The sequence below is a fragment of the Theobroma cacao genome, chromosome 10 (genome assembly GCF_053813885.1).
Source record: "Theobroma cacao isolate CCN51 chromosome 10, ASM5381388v1, whole genome shotgun sequence".
NCBI lineage: Eukaryota > Viridiplantae > Streptophyta > Magnoliopsida > Malvales > Malvaceae > Theobroma > Theobroma cacao.
This window is the reverse complement of record NC_142648.1, coordinates 4,057,294-4,077,613: the sequence shown is the minus strand read 5'-3', so window position 1 is coordinate 4,077,613 and position 20,320 is coordinate 4,057,294. Positions and strand designations below refer to the sequence as shown.

Here is a 20,320-nt window from a genome sequence, read left to right as displayed (position 1 = left end):
TTTGATGGATAGAAAACATATCCAAACTCGTATAAATTTCTATTTGCCATCAATTTGTAATACAAAGTTGAGAAACCAACATTGTTTGAACTAATAACTTGTGTTGATTTGAGAGAAACAGATCATATGGTAAATTAAGCTACATTGTATTGCTGTAGTTCTATGTATACTCCTGTAATAATATTCAAAACCTAAGGAACACATTGTTATCAAAGAATTTTTACTACCAGATTCCATTTGACACTAAACTGCTATTGAAATTCCATCACAGCATTAGCTGGAGCGCGTGTTTTCAGTATCATTTCGTCGTACTCCTTTTCAGGATCTGATAGGGCTACAATCGCCCCTCCTGCGCCTATAGATGCTTCGTTTTCATGTATGACAACTGTTCTTATCACGATATTGAGATCGAATGTCTGATTATAAGAAAAAAATCCAATGGAACCTGAGTATATGCCTCGCGAACAGCTCTCGATAGAATCTAAAAGTTCCATTGATCTTAACTTTGGAGCCCCTGTCATTGAACCCCCTGGAAATGCTGCCTTGACACAAGCAACAGCACTAACATTTGACTGTTTTTTCCCCCGAATTGTACTCACCATAGTATGAACAGTTGCATAAGACTCCACTTCCATGAGATGTGGCACATGAACAGTGCCAGGTTCACAGACACGACCAAGGTCATTCCTTAGAAGATCGACAATCATTAAATTTTCAGCCTGATCCTTTTCACTGTAGAGAGAGAGAGAGAGAGAGAGAGAGAGAGAGAGTTAATTTCATATGAGGATACAGTAAGACATCAACAAACATTATATATATCTCTGCATCATATTTCAATTTTAGTTTTAACAGATCTGATATCCATTCAAAACATAGCACATACCACCAGAATCAGATAATTTATTATTAATCATACGTCAAACCAAATGGCATCCATGGTGAGACCCATAAGTACTAATAAACTGCTGCCACTTCCATAATTAGAGAGGCCAAAAAGACCAAATGAAGAAAAGCCAGTAATTCAGGGCAATTCAAAATTTTTCTCTTCTCTTAAAATTTCCACTATATAACTTCAAACTCCAGGGTTACTGTCCAATGCTATGCATATCCTTTAAACAGATATGCATCAAAGAAAATTGCACGTTACATAAGGTCTAGTCTTGCTACAAACTGCCCATCACCTAAGACACATGGGCAATGAAAGTGCCAATGCAGGATGTGAGTTTTCTCGCAATGTTTTCACTGAATTCACCCTGCCTCTACTACATTCCAGACTATACTATTTCTACATGAACAATACAATAACAGTAGACGGAGGATAAGCAAGAGCAGTGTGTGATCAAACAGGTCTTCATACAATTTTTCACTAAACAAATTTCAGATACTAGGCTACAGTTCTCATGCCATCAGAGAAGACATCAGTATTCTAAATAAATGAATAACAAGACTGCTTTTCTTCTACAGTAGAAACAATTGCACACTTATACCCACTTCTTGGTATGGAATTCCTTTTTCACTTGACTAAACAAATACTTAATAAAACCATCAGTTTTCAAACTCAAAAATATTAGAGCAAAATGGGCAAAAACAACAATGGTGACTTTAATGTTGCTAGAATAGATTGAATCACCTGTACTGCAATTGTAACTTGAGCTGTTCATCTTCCTCTAGTGTTGCACCACGAGCAATGGTACCCTTAATTGGCTTTGCTTCTAGTGTACCATTTCTATCCAGCCGTAGAAACCTCTCAGGAGAAGAAGAGCATATAGATAAATTTTGCTTTGAAAAATTTAGCCATGCAGCATAGGGTGCTGGATTTTTCTCTCTAAGATGAAGATAAAGTCTCAAAGGATCTACTTGCCCAATGGTTTTTCTAATGCAAGTCGTGAGGCAGAGCTCATAGCTTTCTCCATCTTTAATGTACTGCAGACATTTCTCAACATCTCTTACATATTGCTCTCTGGATTTCTCAGAATGAAAGCCTTGTTTATGTTGAGAGCTTGTCACAGCTTGTACATTCTGCTCATCTAACTTTCTTGTGACAGAAGCTTTCAAGCTGACAAGCTTCTTTCCAGTATCTTCTAACCATGGGGTCATAGTTGTATTTCCTTCATGTAAGGACAATATGTAAACATCATCAGAATGATGATCAATAACTACAATATTATCGGCAAAAAAAAAGCAAGCATCTGGAGTTGTGGATTTGTGATAATTAGATGCCGCACCACATTCTACTTTGAGATTGTACCTACATTTCAAAATAAAAGTTCACTTAGGGAGAAAAAGTGGATTCATGTAAACTGATGAAAATTCAGATTACAGCATAAAAAAGGCAAACTTTCAGATATGCTCAAGGGACAAACGTGCCTATACACCCCAGTCAGGTGTGTTGGAATATGGAAGCAGACACACAACAAGTAGGGAAAGCCCAAAGTCACACTTGGAGGTGAAATATGATTGCATCTGTCAAACTCAAGGAACACAGTTCTTTCTTTCATTTGTTTTTTTTTTGGGTGGGGGTGTTACTGATTGAAGAAATAAATGTTTGCACAAACTACATACCCAATGTAACCAATAAATCCACCATAGAATTCAAATGGCAGTCCTTCGTAATCTTTTTCCTCATGACGGAGTGACAGAAGCTCCTGTTACATGAATCTAGCAATGAGAGGTACCCTTAAACTGAACTCTTTAATCATATAAATAGAATGAAAAACAAACAGAATTTCCAATATGATCAGAAGATAATAAGCAACATAGTACTATCATAGGCTTGGGTCAGAACAGTCTTTATTTTTCATAAACAAGTCAATGTGGAGACATATGGCATACACTTGAAGCGTACAATAAAAAAACTTAAAGCTAACTCATATTCCATTTGATAACCAAAACTCAATAAATCATTTAAAGATTTTATTTATTTATTGGCCAATTAAAGTTTTTTCTTTCAAGAACTATATTCCCGCTTCCTTCCCAGAGATGCTGTCATTTTAGACATCTTGTGCAGATTAAGAGCACTCAAGAAACACCTCCAATTTTTTGCAATTCTTATCAAGAAAGAATTATTCCTAATGTTGATTAGCATCATTAAGTATAAATTAACAAAAGGTTAGATTTGAAATTTTATATATATTACTATTTAATACTTTGACCTTTTTATAAGGACATGATTTTGGGTTTTACTAAATAAAAGCCTAGAAATTCTTTCCAGGATTCTATTTAAAAAAAAGTCTTTTCGGGGATGGAGTATAAACCATGATCTTATATAGTTGAAAGTACCATCCTTATGGGCTTGCTTTTAATCAGCAACTGTAGAAAACTATTGCCAAGTTTTCATTCATCAGTTGATTTAAATTAAAATCACAGTATTGTACGAGGATATCAGGCAAGCTCCTATGTACGATGATGATCAAAGCTTGATGCTCACCAAACTGATTATATTCAAGTGATTTTGGCAAACAATTTATGCAGAGAAGAAGCACCATGTCAGCATCTGTTAAAGTTTTGGATCGTAATCCCTAAGTCAGACTCTTCTTGAGTTTCTATTTAATTTTTTTTTTCCTTCAAAAGAAAATTTTTGGCAAGAGAGAGTTTGTTATAAATACCTGATAAGGATCAGTTTGCTGCATCTTAGGGAATCATTTCCAGTCTTTGTACTGGTTAACATAATTCTAAGAGAACCACTCCCTTAGTATGAGGTGGGCAAACTTAACTTTGCCTTCAGCAAACGAAAGTAGTTTTGATATTTTTCTGTTTAATAGTTTTATAACTTTTCTCAAATTCGATAAATAATGGAAGGAATGTGCTAAGAACCCTATTCTATTTCCCACTAAGATTGTAAACAACCAGGATAGTATTTTCAAATTTCAATTCACATTCTCATAATTTTGATTGAAGTATGGAAGGAATGTGCAAAGAACCCTGTTCTGTTTACTACTAAGATTGTAAACAACCAGGATAGTATTGTCAAATTTCAATTCACATTCTCATAATTTTGATTGAAAAGCTATCTGATGTGCTGACCAGGAATGAAGAATAGATCAATCAAAATCCATACATACCTTGTTCAAATATTCAAAAAAACCTTCTTCCAAAAATGTGCTGTTTGTAGAGCCATCAGCATCTTCAATCAATAAATGACCTCCCCGTTTAGAAGCCACTTCACTGCAAAAGAAATGTATTTCTCTTTAAGACTTCAACCCTCATATGATACTCTAAATGATTTATGAAAATTTATAATCAGTTCTCCATTTAGATTCTTGATCATTGAGCGATCGATCATGTAATAAGTTAATAGTAAAAGCATAAAGGAAAAACAACAAATTTGGAACCTCAAAAAATTTATGAAGACAAAAAGAAATTTTGACCATGTCAGATCAAGATGACAGAAATAGATTCTATCCAACCTGTCTTCAGACAATCTGAAAGTTAATTGCTTCCAAAGGGATCCACCTTTACCCCCCATGAATGAAAAGCGTGCTCTTCCCTGTATGTGATGGAGAAAAATTAAGATTGCAGAAAGAGGATAATCAATATTAAACGAGTGTAGGGTGGCTGTGCCAAGAACACTACAAAAAGACCATGAACAAATAAATTATGAAGCCTGCCAGTCAAAATGCTTATTTTACACTAAAATAGTACACCTATATTAAATAAAAAATTGTCTAGCCAAAATTAAAAAATAGACTATTTTCTTCAGGCTACTTGCTTCTAAACAGACTACTAAAGCCTTTTGTTTCTGCAAATTGAATAATTGAAATATAGATCCAACAACCAATAATGAATTCTTACTAAATTTTTTAACAAAAAATATCCAGGACTGTCTCATTTGAAGAATTATGCAATAGAAGAATTTCATACATTCTTTTATTTTCACCAAAAGTTAATTTCCAGTTGAGAATGATAAACCTAGTCAAAACTGTAATTCAATCTAGATGTCAACAATAAATCATAAATGTTATTTTGAATGTTGATTAGAATATATACAATGAAACTCAGTGTTGATTTGAGGATATGTGCTAATAATGAGTACCAAAACTTGCTCATACATACATATATAACATTGGATTACAACTCTATGTCACATAAATTCACTAGAAACAGAATCCCAGATAAATTACAGTAACTAACAGAAAGGTACAAAATAAATAAATGATTAAAAGTTGCAACTTTTCATTTGCAACAGATTTTGCTAAGAGATAAACCTACCTTCTCTGTTGATGAACTGTCCAACCAAAAAGTGTTTTCAGCCTTATTTTTCCCAAAAAGTTCAGAAAATATGTTTCTTGCTCCACCAACTTCACTTGCCAAGTGATCAAATTTCCTCCATTTCAACTTTAGAAAATTAGCACGCATGCTCGGGGGCAAAACATTTGCCATATGAAGAAAGCCAAAATTTCTCTTGTCTGCATCTTGCATCAATTGCCCACTGCTACAAGCTTCTCCATAAAACCGAACATCTGCTTTTTTAGCTGATTGCCCACCTGTATGAACTGCTCTGAACAGTCTACTAGCATGGGGTAGCTGCATGGACGCTAAAACAAGTTTACAGCTCAGAGAAGCAAATGCATCTCCAAATCCAAAGCCGAAGATAAAGTGGCACCCAAAGCAGATCTTAGTCCAATCATCATATGCAATTTCATATAGTCTAAACATTAAACAGACCAAACAGTGAGCAGCTGGTACATATCTTTCAAATATGTTAAACCACCATTTTCCCGTAAGAAAATCATCTTTAATATTGAACAGAATATTATCCAAGTTATTATTACATGAAGACACATGACCAATCTCCGTAGAGTACAAACAGCCAAATAGACAGTCGTGTCTACCAGCATATATGACAACAGCTAGGGAAAGAGAGGGGTGGGGGAGAGGGTGTTAGACAGCAAGTTCACACAAGAATAGCCAAATTACATTTCTGAAAAGGAGTTCCATTTTACCAGTATAATGAATATTTCTGTCACTGCTGAATGACGAACACATTCGTAACCAATAATCCTTAGTCATTTCTCTAAAGTTCTTGAATATCTGTCTCCCATAAGTTGTTGCAACACTTTCTGGATGAAACTGAAGTTAAATGAAAGTCAAGAGAATGGCAAAAGAAGTTAAGATAGAGAGAAAGTGAAAAGTACAGATTAAAACAAAATAATCTTGGAGCATACCTGCACACCATAATGAGGCCAAGTAGCATGCCTGATGCCCATGACAACCTTTCCGCTTTTTGTTCCATTAGCATGGCTGGAAGACCAATAACTTCCATTTTTCAATCGTTCTAAAATAGAATCAAAGTTTTCTTGCTGTCTCTCACTCTCATAAACATCTGAGATGACATCAAACTTCTGGGTCTCAAGAAAAGAAAGTGTGTCATCAGAAGAGGTCCAAGCTATTGGTATTAGCTCTTTTGGGAGAGTTTTTGCATCTATAACAAGTGAATGATATCGAACAACCTGCACAAAAGAACAATCAACAGGGCTTAGAAATGACAAAATCACTGTTTGGTTTCATTAGCTAGAAGTCTACAGCCTTCTGAATAAGATGCAACCTTCAGGTATATAGAAATTAAAAGATGATAATTTGCAAGAGGTATGAATTTTGCTATCCACCACTAACATTCATACCAGGCAATAACTTACAAGAGTATAAAATCAGTTATGTATTATCTAGCATACCAGGCCTGCATCTTATTCAGTGCTTTCATGCCATTTTCATTGAGAGATAAGATTCCATTCTAACTACCACTGCACATGCTGATCATGCCTAATTCATTGTATAGCATCTCACATTGTAATAAATTAGAAAACACAATGAATTTTGTTATCCACCACTAACATTCATACCAGGCAATAACTTGCAAGAGTATGTGATTGATTATGTATTAACACTCATACCAGGCCTGCATCTTATTCAGAGCTTTCGTGCCATTTTCATTGCAAGATAAGATACCATTCTAACTACTACTTCGCATACTGTTCATGCCTAATTCATTGTATAGCATCTCACATGGTAATAAATTTAAAAGTCACACTGATTTACCCAAAAAAATAGAAATTATATATTATATACCACTGCCTCATAGCAATTGTTTAATATGACAAAATTGAACACACTATATTTTTTCATGTGTTTGTTCCACCAAAAGAATGCCAAAATAACCAAGGACAACATGTAGCTCCACAGAAACATACAAAGGAGCTTCCATGTGAATCGGGAGACCATTTTTTTCAAATTCAAGCTCTTTCAATTATAAGAGAAGACTAACCTTGAATCCTGAATTTCTACCAGACGGAATGTTAGCAAATAGCTTGCAGCCATTATGCTCAATTTCACTGTACAGAACAAGGAATAAATAAGTACTAAAGGAAACAAGGAACAAATAAAAATTTATCAATTTGAAAAGAAAAAGTTTCCTGGTATTGGGAGGGAAGAATACAAGTTTTCGCATCTTTTTATATACCAATACCAAAATCACAGCTTGAAATGAAAATTATCAAAACTTTTTATGAAGCAAACTTTCTCCAAAATAGACATCCATCATTTCATACTTATAGAGATATTTCCATTTTTATAGTATTAAGATCTATTCATTCAATAAACATCAAGAAAACACGACAACCTTGGAATAATATTTCATCATACCTCAGGCGTCCATGGATTGGCTCAGATGCATGAATAATTTGAGCACCATGTGCATAACCTAGAGCCTGCAAGTCAAATTTCATTTGGGTCAAATATGTACAAACATGCCCTAGTAAAAGAAAGTGAGAGAGAGAAAATCTCTCAGAACACCAAGAACTTATAGGTAACATAGAACCTTCACAGAAGTTTCTCAACATGAAACATAAAACAGCATGACGAAAACTGCACTTTTAGCCTTCTGGGGAAACATTCAAGGCCATCAAAGAAAATCTCAAATCATAGATTGAATAATGAAACAGAATCATGCACAAAAACAAAAAGGACAGCTCAAATTGATCATCAAGAAATGTAACTGAATTGAAATGAAGACATATGACACACAAATTCAGTATAACTGCATATAAGTGAAGAAGTTAATAAGTGCATCTAAAATGCATGGATAGGAAATACCTGATGCCCGAGGCAAACACCCAAAATAGGGATATCCCAGCACTGCAGCAGTAGCTGAAGACACACTCCTGTCAATTCAAAGTGGTTTAAAAGACATGGTCATAAAATAACTAATCCTCAGAAAATATAAGAACTCCAAATAGATGGTATTCTTCAATGTTATTTTTTGGATTTGGGAGAAAATATCAATTATGTTCATATAAGAAAAAACTATTTGACTTATTTTATTGCTTCATATAGCATACGATTTTGGTGAGAAGTCTCCGATAGAAGCATATTGCAATTTAAACTTCTCACCCTTTTCCAATTATATGGCTAAGCTGCAAGACCCCTATCCTCATTTTTTGAAGACCCGTTTATGTCTTAATAATTTGAAGACCCTGCTTCTCTATTCCTTCAATCTGCTATGTACGCCAAAAGGACTACAAATTACAATTAACTTCTATTTGTAACAGTCTCACCTATATCTGCTGGGCATGTTGGAGAACCAGGTCCAGGTGATATAACAATATTATCAAATGCACCCTCCTCATACAAGAAGTGGCAGATGTCTTTCCATGTATACTCATCATTGTGCACAACAACAGGGGGCACTGACACAATTGCAGACCATAAGGAAAGATGTCAGCACAGCTTCCACCTAGTTAACATTTGGTACTTATTCGCTTTTCAAAAACAAATATTTGGTACTTATTCAATAACAAGAATTTTATCCATAATGCAGAGCAGAAAACAATACAACAAATCTTTCAGGTTATAGGTGCAATCATTGACCACATTCAAACAGTGGCATAAAAGAATTCAGATGAGGCAGTAACTTAAATACACCAACAAACATCCAAAAACCCTTCCAGACCATAATGACCAGATGCACCTAGTTGTTTCTGACTATAGACACAAAATTTTCAAATCTCAACATGGAGATTATACAGAACAGCATATGCCCATAAACATCTTGATCAAAGACTTTTCGGCGAATCTCACTAGGGCTCACAAAGAGAACTCCATATGTTTCTTGTTGTCAACACAGCAAGATGTTCACTGCGAAATTGGGTAGTCTAAATTCCTATGTTCTTAAGGTGAAAGTTACCACAAATGAAACCAATCTAGTCAAACAAAATTTAAATACAAAATAGTGTGAGAAATTGCTATAAACATATGCACATGCAAAGACATGCACAAGCAAGAAGGAGATCAAGAGAGAAAACTTACAGCCATTAATGACACTTAACTCTTGGTAAATGTTGTACGTGTAACTATCATAGTTGTCAATCAACAATGTCCTCACAAATTCTAACTTCTTTCTAGGCTCCTCTTGCCATTTCTTTCCCATGAATGATCCTTCTAAATGGCCAGGAACTAGATGGCTAGATATCACCACCTTTCTAGCATCAGGATATGATGCTTGAACATAATGCTTTTTGATGCAACCACCAGCCATTATGAAAGATTTAGATGCCACTCGATTCGCCTTTGCATTCCTCAAACCCTCTACATAGGGATATGTGAGTTCAGAAGAAGAACATAAAGTGAAGCTCATTTTTTGGCTCAAAAGGGAAGTTTGGTAACAGTGTCCACAAAACCTCCCCTTATCTACACCTTCTGCGAATCAAGAAGTTCTTCTAATTAGATTTCTATAAAACTTGTCTTCTAAAAATATATTTCTTCAAATCACGGTGACTGTTACACACTGCGACAGCACTTTTCCCACCCTCTACAAATCAATAAAGAAATTACTTAGGCAGTCATGGCCATGTTGAAAATAGATAAATTTATTTTAGGAGCTAATCATTTTTTTACTCTCATGCAAAACAAGATTAATTCTTCCTATACATGCATTTGAGGTTCACCTATTCAGTAATAAAGCTATCCATTGAAAGTAGCAAACTTGTATGCACTAAGTAGAAGCAATATATTAAAACATAAATGTATATCATACGGAAGAGTGAATTAAAAATATTTTACCATACCCAAAAAATCATAAGAAGTATTTAACAGATTAAGTAGATCAAATGTTGGAAGAATCTTATCATATCGATTTCCATACCTTGTCAAATGAAAACAATAGCCTAGTCCTACATACTTAAGAAAACCTTCACCATTTTTGAAAGAAAGTGAGTTAATTGACCATTAATCCACCAAGAAACCCGATTCCTCAAGAGTTTTAAAATTGCACAAACATAGCTATTACATATTCAGTAATAACCCTTCATGGATAGATAAACATGCATGCACACACACACACACACACACACACACACACACACACACAAAGAGTAGCATAATTTATACTACTAACTACTAAGGTCCTTCATAGACCTAAAATAATACCCTCTTCAAACATCTGCAAAAGTAAAGGGAACCCTTTTCCAGAATACAGCAAGAGATCCAACAAAAATATATGCAATAGCAAACCGTGACCAATATTTAAGGATTCAAAAAGAAAGAAACAATTTTTCAAAAGAAAAATCCATTCTTTTATGAACTATTAAAAACAACATCATAAGGAATAAGCCACTGAAATGTACATAATCAAAACAAAATACAAAAGACCAAGCTGAGAGATTAAAGCTAAAAGTTGGTAAGCAGACCTTACACACAAAGAAAGAAACAAGAAACCCAAAAGACAAGAAGCTAAGAGAAAGCGAAAGAAACCAAAACCTTCAAGACTTTCAGAACATAACTCTGATCAATTTGCAGAAGTGGTGGCTTGGTCCTCGTGTGGTGAATGCTTAAGGAGAAACGAGAGGTTAGAAAACAGAGGATTTGAGGGTGGTGGAGGGGAAGCCGCCTAACACGGGCAAAAACATTTACATTGGCTAAAAAAAAAGTGTGGGACCCAGAGTTGAGTTTTGGCCAGCGGACCCCACTTGATTTTGAGACAAATTATCCTATTGGACCGTCAAAAATCAAATACGTACCCTTTTCGAAGAAAAAATTGAATGAAAACCTTGCCAATTTCCAACTCCCAAGGAAGGCCAGCATATGAAGAAAATACAAACAAATCAAAAATAGACAGTGCGGGAAGCATATCCACTTTATGTGAGGGATTAGCTAACTTATTTGCTTCAGTCACAATCTTAACTCTTGCTTTAACCAACTTCCCCATTCTTGGTGGGTTGGTGGGTCTTTTATTTGTATCAAAAATGGGTTGGTGACGAAGCCAAATCCTTGCTTTGCTCTTTAGATTACTGCAAATCATTTCATTTGAGGTTGGTGTACTTTCTGATGTTATTATCTGTTTCACTAATTAAGATTTAGGTGTAATTATGTAACCTAAAACAGTTGAGTTATTTTTTCAAGATTCGGGTAAGGGCTACTTAATAAATATTTTCGTTAAGATTCATTGAATTTTTATTTTTAAAAAATATAATATTTTAAAAAAATTAAATAAATTTTTATATTTTTATTGTGTTAAATTAAGTAATTATATTTTTATTTTAAGTCAAATAAGTTTTTATATTTTTATTTTGAGTGAATTAAACTCTTTTTATAAATGATTGAGTTAGTCAAAATATCATCTATCAATCTATACTATGTAATGTTAATGTAACATGTTAATATATTATAATTGATGATAACATGATATACTAATGTGTCATAATAACATTAACATGTCATATTTTTTACACTCAACTTCAATGTTATGTTAATGTTTTGTAAATATAAAATAATAAATGATATTTTAACTAATGATAATTAATTAATTATTAATCATAAATATTTATTTTACTCAAAATAAAAATATATGAACTTGAGTAAAGTTTTCTTAGATAGTTTAGGGACTTTTTCTAGTGTTATGTCTTTAAAATATAATATTTTTTTCATTTAATATACTATTCTCATGGGTAGAAATAATATATAATTATCAAAATTTTTCTATAAATATTACATTAACAAGTGTCTTTAAATATTTTTTTTTTACATTTTTTTAATTTGAGCAAAGACATTCAAATTGATCCTTTGAATTAAGGATATATGCTTACTATTGAATCAAATTTTGAATAATTATTTTTTAGTTATTTATGTAAAAAAAAATTTATTTTTTTGTAAAAATACTTTACATTACATGGGAATAAGGTTCAAATACACCATTCTACTTAGGATAATGGTACAAATTTACCACTTATCTTGAAGCAGATATACTGATGTATTTTTTAATTTGGTCAAAAATAATCAAAAGTTAGGAGTAAAAGGAATATTGTATTGAATATTGTAACTTTTAATCAAATTTAAAAGTACAATTATAAAAATTACATTTATGTAAAAATAAATTACATATTTAATTTATTATTCTAAGTAGAGTGGGCCCCACTCAAAATTAGGTTGGGCCCATAGTTCTTATTATTAGACTTAAAATTAGGCATGGATCAAATCCAATGACTACCAACATCTTATAACCCTAAGTCCGAACTTGTTAGTCCATCTACAATATTTATTAGGATAAAATATTTTATCATTCTTAACTTTTAATTATAATTACATACGGTTCATTAATTTATAAAATGAACATTCTGTCTTAAATAGTTAAATGATGTTAATATTTAAATTAAAATATCTAAAATATTTTTTTTTATTTTTTTAATTCAATCGACAATTGGATTTGAGTTAGATTTGATCGAATTTTTCAAGAAGCACCAGATCCCAAGGAGCACTTGGGGGAGGGACATTCGGTTAGAGTTGGATCCGGCATCAATCGAGGAAGAGGTAAGGAGTTTTTTTTCATAAGAAAAAAAATAAAAAATAAAAAATATAAGTTATATGTGTAGACACCTCTAAAAAATATATATAATAATAAAATATAAAATAAAATAATAAAAAATTAAAAAAAAAAAGAAGAAGAAGAGAGGTATGGGTGGGCGTATACCCAGCCATCCTTTCCCCAACCACCATGAGTGATGGGGCTCTGGCTACCAACTCCTTGGTGCCAGAACCCCATTGCCGAGTTGTCCAAATTTTTGGACAACCTAACTTTTAAGGATTGATCACCTGCAAAAAAAGATAAGGGAAGAAAAAAAAAACGATTCAAAAAAAATAAAAGAGCTAATCTGCAAACAAAAAATTTTCAAACCAAAAAAAGCCAAAATCAGAGGGCAAGAACCAGAAACCAAAAAGCTAGCTTTCTAAGCAATCGATTGGGAGCCAAAAAATCTGAAAACCCTAGCGTCAGCATCCTAAAAAAATTCCTAAAAAAAACCTAGCAGCAAAAAAGAAAGAAAACAAAAAAATTCCTAATCTTCGAGCAACCAAAAACTCATAACCAAAAAATACAAAAAATGGGGGAAATGGCAGTGGTTTAGGATTTTTGGGGTTCGGATTTTGTGATTTTCTTGGGGAAATTCGGTTGGGTCACTGGCGGTGAAAGGGAGGAGGCTCGATTTGGGTATCAAGAAGCGAATTGGCACCGTTTAGGAGGAAGAGATTTGGGATCTAGGACTCCCGGTCTGCAGCAGTAGGGAAGAGAAGTCATCGACCGGTGAAAAGAAAATAGAGAAAGGCAAGCTGTCGGCGTAAGGGAGAGAAGAAGGAGAAAGAGAGGGAAGTTTTTTAAAGAAAAGGTAGAGAGGCGGCAGTTAGAGAGAGAAAAAGAAGGCAAAAAATGAGAGGAGAAGGGAAAATGAAGGTTTAAGTACTTAGGTTTATGATCAAAACGACGTCGTTTTGGTGGAATAAAAGCTGCCAAATAAATTCTCAAAACGGTGCGTTTTGGGTTCTACCTTGTGGGCCTCAGGAAGCAGATCAGGTGTAGCAGATTTGGGCTTTTACGGGCCACTGAGCTGGGCTAATCCGAGCCCAGAAAGGTATAACCCATTCTCTTTGGTTTGGGCTTATTTCAATTAATTTTGGGTTAGCTCATTTTGTTAAATAAATTATATTTTTTTGTTGTTATGATTTAAACCATATTAGGAAAAGTTATTTATATATATGTATATATATATTATGAATGCTTCTTTTAATGCTAGAAAATAAAAAAATAATAATGATAGTAATAATAAAAAAAATAATGGTAAAGATGCATAGTTTAAAAGAATATATATATAAAATAAGTAAATAAATAGTAAAAAAATTCATAATAGATTTAGTTTTTTTTTTTAAAAAAATATAGTAATAATGAAAAGTAAATGAGAAGAATAAAAAAGAAAAATAAAATGATTATTTGATAAATTTCACTCAAGAAAGGTAAAGAGTTGCCTTTTCTAAGTGAGATTTTTTTTAGTACGAAGTTCGAGATGGATTTTCACTGAAGCGTCGGAATAAATCCGAACTCTAAACTTCAATACCCGTTAAGTCAAATAATCGTTGTTAAAAAATGATATATTAAAAAATAATAAATTTACATAATATTGTGTTTGAACTTAAATTAGTTAATAAATATTACTAAATAAAGTTAATTTGATCGTTTAAAAAAATTAATTAATTGTTTATTTGGTAAGTTATATAATCAAGTAAAATATTAATCAACAACGTTAATTAAAGGACAAAATAAAAAAATAAAAAATAAATAAATTAAATAAATAATCCATGAAAAAATGACAAATAATCATAAACATATAAATAAAGTGATAGATTATTAAACACATAATTGGATGTATTATGAGCCACCTAAATCAACAAACGCATGCATGTAGATATTATCATTTTATCCTGTCATAGCATGTCACATTTATCTTGCAAATGGTGCGGGAGTTTCGACGATGAGATTTCCCCGAGGAACTAGTAGAGACGGGTTCTTCCGGGATATCTCTAAGTGAGGAAAATTTCGAGACTTCACCAAAGCGTTGGGATGATCTTCGAATGATTTTTCAATAAAAGACTACCAACTCCATTATTTAAAATAAACAAGTCACGACATCATTTTACGCTTGCATTATGTGCATACATAAAACTCAATAAAAAAATCAGTCAGTCAATTTAATGAAAATTTAGTTAATAAGTAGGGATTAAATCAAAAGTAGGCTATAATAGGATAACTTAAGATTAAATGGTACCATTCGTGGAACAGGCGCCACGAAGGTGCTAACCTTTCTCTGTGTGTAACCGCACTCTCGAACCCATCCCTAAAAAACGTGGATCAGTTCTCGTTCTTTCGACGGACTTAAAATTAATTTAGGACTTCGTCGATTAGAATCGGGTTAATAGGTGACCAATCACACCTAAATAAAAAAGATTGGTGGCGGCTCCTAAACAATTTTATTTTCGCCGATGTCTAGCGATCGAGTTTCCGGACCTGCACGTTACAACAATATGGTGTGATAATTTTTAAAATTAATGAAAAGTAACATTATCTTTTCAATATTACCATGTCATCAAATTAATAAAAATATTAACAATGGACTAACTACTGGACTTACATGTTCAGCGAAAAATATTCTTTTGAGACGAATTGTCTATTTTAAAAATTAATAGATCCATAAAAAATTATGATTAAAAGTTAAGAAGGTAAGAGTATTTTACCCTATTTATTATGTTAAAATTAAAATTAATTAAATTTATTATTGAAGTCAAGTTTGAGTTTAAATTTTCTCAACTAAAGCCCATGCTCGAACTCAAGCCCCAAAGCCCAAGCCCCAAATCGTACCAAGCTAGGCCTATTAGCGTAGGCAGATAGCCACCCCTTTGGAAAATTCTAAGAGTCACTTCTTGAAAAATATAAAAATAAAAAAAAATTATTTAAAAAAATCATAAATTATTTCAAAATATTCAAATGAATTTATATTTTTCTCTTACATTTAACCAATCAAGTCATCAAATTTTTATTTAGTCAAATATATTGTTATAAATAACAATTACAGACTGTTATTATTCAAAACATTATTTATTATTTTATAATATAAATTATTAATATGATATATTAATATATTTTAATAAAATCATAATATAATATATTAATATAATATAATATATAATTTTGTGATATTTTTACTTTTTATATAAATTACACGTTAGCTTTATATAATATAAAATATTTTTAAAATATTATAAAAATAATAATAAACAAAAGAGTCATTAAAATATTAGGGAAGGGACAAGCCACTGGTTGCCGCATTGACTGGAAGGACAGAGGCGACAAAGAAAATCTATTGACAATTTGATATGTTATTTAATGTAATCCTCATTAAACAAAAAAATTCAAACAGCACCCATGTGCGCAACAACAAATCCATGACTAAGTTCAAAATTTTCCAAGTAATTAAGTGTGAGTTTCTTTTCTATGGAATAATTAAATCTTCATAAACTCTTCAATCAATTTTTTCTTTGAATTTTTCAAGTATCAAGTTAAAATTTCCTCCTTTTCTTTTTTCTTCTAATTAAATTTTTGACTCTGTCTTTGCTTAGTATTAATTAAGTCATTGCAATCTTCTGGTCAAATTGATTCTTCCAGAAGTAATTCGACAATGGTTTTGTTTTTTTTTTTTATATTTTTCAATTAAAGAAGGATCACATGATTAATGATATTTTTCAATCCGTTTCAATTTTCTTTGTGAATAAATTAATGTTCTTCTCGGAAAATATACAATAAAGATATTAAAAAAATCGTTCTTTTTTTATTTTATATGTACATAAGTTTGACTATAGCTAATCATTTTATAACACGATTCAAAACAAAAAAAAATTATTGTAATTTTCAGTTACATAAAGATATATTCATAAATGTGTGCATATGTGGTTGATTGTATATGTATAAGTTCATGAAAGGAAAATTGCAAAAACCAATTTTGGTTCAATTATTGTAAGTCTCTTAAGTATTCTTTTTATTGAAGAATTGGGTATATAGTAATATATATATATTTTTTAATAATCTAATATATTATATTGAATCCATTTTCAGCTACACAAAAGTGACAATTTGGCATTGTGCTATTATGGAAATATTATTAAAATAAAATCTTCATTAATTATAAGAATTAATTAAGTTCATTGGACACCCATTTGAAACAACATAAAATAAACCCAAGAACGAGTTCAAATTTTCAAGCAATTATTGAATTTTCATATAGCCTTTGAATTGATCCAAGCCTTCAAGCATGTGAACCAAAAATTACTCAACTTCAAGGAGGAAAAAAAGTTGGAATTTGTTTTGTGTGTTTTTTTTTCTAAGTACTTTACCTAACTTAGAGTCTGCTGTTTGTTTGATCAGAAAATCAAGTCATTAGCCATCTTCTAGTCAAAATTTTCAAGGAGAAGAGTATTCTTCAATTTAACAAATTAAGCTTGTAATTCACTAAGGCTTAAAAATTACGATTGAATTAGTTATCATCGACCAATCTCTCTTTCTCTCTCTCTCTGTTTTTTCTCTTGTCTCCATTTTCAAAGTTGGAATCTGTCCAATTCCTTCCTCTATGTATTGTCCATTTCCTTATCTCTTTACCTTGCAAGATAGGCTTTGAAGTTTGAAAGTAAGCATGCATTTAACGTTAATGTCAAAAGAAAGAGTTTCCTCTTCTTCTTCTTGTACTCTATAATGAGCAATTAGTATTTAGATATCATGATAGAATTATGGATACCAATACAGTTGTTTTCTACATTTGAATATTTGATTTCATAATAAACACGAGCATGTTCTTACTCAAAAAAGTTTGAGTTTGAATCTCATTCACTTCAATAAAAGGATAGAATTGGTCTTTGTTGGTATTTAGAAGGTATAGTATTCAAAAAAACCTTTAAATTATTTTAAAAAAATTAAATAAATCTTTATTATTTTATTACGTTCAATTAAATTCTTATATTTTTATTTTAGGTCAAATAAGCTTTTATAACTAATGGTTGATTAATAGTTATTACTCAAAATGTCATTTGTCATTTTATATCCACATGATATTGACATGACGTTGATATGAAAGGTGAAAAATATCACATAATCATATTATCATGCTGCATTAACATTCTATATCATCATCAATTATGACATATTAGTTTACCACGTTTGTGTCACATGACATAAAAAAATAACAAATGACTTTTTGACTAAATCAATAATTAATTATAAAAACTTATTTGATTCAAAATAAAAATATAACAACTTATTTGATTCAAAATAAAATATAAGAATTTCATTAAACGTAATAAAAATATAAAAATTTATTTAAAATTTTTTAATAATTTATAAACTTTTTTAAATATTATACTCATTTAAAATCATTATTATAATTTCCAATCATTGGAGCTATGCAACTTAAGATGTAACTTCGTTCCAAGCCACAAAACCTCAAATACGATACTACCTAATCACATGGTTACTGTTTTTTTCTTTTATCAAATATTAATAAAGCTTTTAATTTTTTTTAAATGAAGGCCAATAGAGCAAAGGAGGAAAGCTGGCAGGAGGAATAACAATTGACGAAGTCACAAAAAATAAAAATCAAACTTGTAAGACTTTATCCTACATAAATATATAAATAAAAAAATTAAAAGAAAACAGCATGTGATCAAAGTTGTAGGACTCACGTGGACGGTTAGACCTTGACTGACTGAGTATTCCTCGTTTGTTTCTTTTGAATGGACCAATATCATCCTTGGGTTGAGTTGAAATTTCGGAGAAAAAGCCTTTGGGTTTCGTTCAAACTTAAGCCACGCCTCAATTATTTATTTCACCAAGTTCGACCTGGTATTATGTTTTTTCCCCAATTTTCCTCTCTTTCTCTTTTATTTCTTTATTGGGGGAGCAATAATTGGTTGGCATTAAGGAATATTTAATTTGTGATGATCAAGCATTTTCTGGGATTCTACCAAGTAGAAAATATATGCATGTGTTGAAGAGGTTTATGGGATCTTTTAGTTTTGACCTTTTTATAATTAAATAATCTTAATGTGAAAGACAATCTGTGGCTAAGGAATAATGTTAATAAAATCATTCTCCCTCAATACCCCATTTTTAGTCACTTGATCAGCAACTCCATTTGCACTTCTCAAAGTATGAATGATCTTCCAATTAATTGTTTTCCTTTTGAAAAATTCAATTTTGAGTAACTGCTTTCTATACTTTTACAGTGCACTATTCGAATCACTAGCCCACTTAATAATGTTAACAAAATCACTCTCAATGAGTAAGGAATAAGTAGACTACTTCCAAATACTAAACTATAAAAGGATTTTGCTGTGTATTACCATTTGCAAAGCCTTTCCAAATCAATTTATCTGCCATCATCAAGTTAAGAAATGTCTCTTTAATGCATTCATAAAATTGATTCCAAATCCCCATTTCTCTATTGAAAACACTTTTTCTCAATGCAATATCTCACAATCACCCATTATTTACCCAACTACTGAATTCATTGTTGGTACTAGTCTTGTTAACTACTAGGGCAAAGATTTTTGAGAATGTCATACGGAGAATTATACTATCAATCCATTCATCATTCCAAAATGCAATATTACTTTTAGTACTGACAGCAATGCCAATACTTACATAGAGAAAAAAAAAAAAGAACCCATTTACTGTTTTTTTTTTAAGCTGTAAGTTCTCGCAGGATCCAACTACCCTGTTATCGTTTTATTAATAATAATCAAGTTAAATACAGCCGGGAGGGGCACCAAACCATTAAGGATGTTTTCCACATTAAGGATGTCTTCCTGCCATTGCCAACTTGAGGTAATAGCCTTAGTCGTTCCCCCCCCCCCCCCCCCCCCTCTATTTATTGAAAAGTACTCTATTTTTAAGTTAACACCACCCCCCCCGCCCCCCCCCCCCCCCCCCCCCTCCCCCATATTTATAATTACATATCGACGCTCAATTTGCGAGGTGGATTCTCCTTTTATCCATTGTTCCATTCCACAATAACCTCATCTAAATTCTATCCAACTCCTTCACTCTTTGTGGAATCTGGAAAAAAGATATTTAATAGATATGCAAGTTGGCTAGTACTGCATGAATAACTATCACTCTCGTTTCGAAATAAAGCAATTTAGATTTTCAACCTGCCAACTGGGACTCAAACCTCTCAACAATAGGTTTCTAAATGCTTTGGGAATTCTACCTAGCACTAATTGGTAATCCTAGATATGTAAATGGAAGAATACATGCTTTGTAGGAAATCAACTTAGCACACGTTTCAACTGCAATCTCATCAATCCCAACTCCAAATAATTTTCTTTTCTAGAGATTAAGCTTTAAACCCCACACCACTCGGAAACATCTTAAAACCCTTTTCATGTTGATCACACTATCTATTTTGATTTATTGAAAATCATTGTATCATTTGTGTACTGCAGATGAGATACCATCAAGCCATTA

At 32.0% G+C, this 20,320-nt stretch overlaps 1 protein-coding gene across 4 annotated transcripts; it reads right to left on the bottom strand.

Moving 5' to 3' along the window:
• EMB1997 (para-aminobenzoate (PABA) synthase family protein) lies at nucleotides 1-10,867 on the bottom strand. 4 transcript variants are annotated; one of them, XM_088802478.1, is made up of 14 exons: nucleotides 10,750-10,867; nucleotides 9,301-9,802; nucleotides 8,550-8,681; nucleotides 8,089-8,156; nucleotides 7,639-7,703; nucleotides 7,262-7,328; nucleotides 6,165-6,449; nucleotides 5,943-6,069; nucleotides 5,209-5,534; nucleotides 4,407-4,486; nucleotides 4,062-4,164; nucleotides 2,563-2,645; nucleotides 1,631-2,248; nucleotides 1-732 (listed from the first exon to the last, which is right to left on the bottom strand). In XM_088802478.1, the coding sequence occupies exons 2-14, from the start codon at nucleotides 9,626-9,628 to the stop codon at nucleotides 252-254; spliced, it is 2,763 nt and encodes a 920-aa protein (XP_088658604.1). In that variant the 5' UTR covers nucleotides 9,629-9,802; nucleotides 10,750-10,867; the 3' UTR covers nucleotides 1-251. The 4 variants fall into 4 exon arrangements, with proteins under 4 accessions (XP_088658604.1, XP_017984865.1, XP_017984866.1 ...); XM_018129376.2 differs by having other exon boundaries at nucleotides 9,301-9,690; XM_018129377.2 differs by having other exon boundaries at nucleotides 9,301-9,687.
• Between the last annotated feature and the right edge of the window lie 9,453 nt (nucleotides 10,868-20,320).

What these genes read in the sequence shown, in the direction of transcription:
- EMB1997 (XM_088802478.1), bottom strand. Translation starts at nt 9,628, where the DNA reads ATGAGCTTCACTTTATGTTCTTCTTCTGAACTCACATATCCCTATGTA. An exon ending in AACATGCCCAGCAGATATAG is followed by an intron (nt 8,157 to 8,549) that starts GTGAGACTGTTA and finishes TTGAATTGACAG; the next exon opens with GAGTGTGTCTTCAGCTACTG. An exon ending in GTGTTTGCCTCGGGCATCAG is followed by an intron (nt 7,704 to 8,088) that starts GTATTTCCTATC and finishes TTTGACTTGCAG; the next exon opens with GCTCTAGGTTATGCACATGG.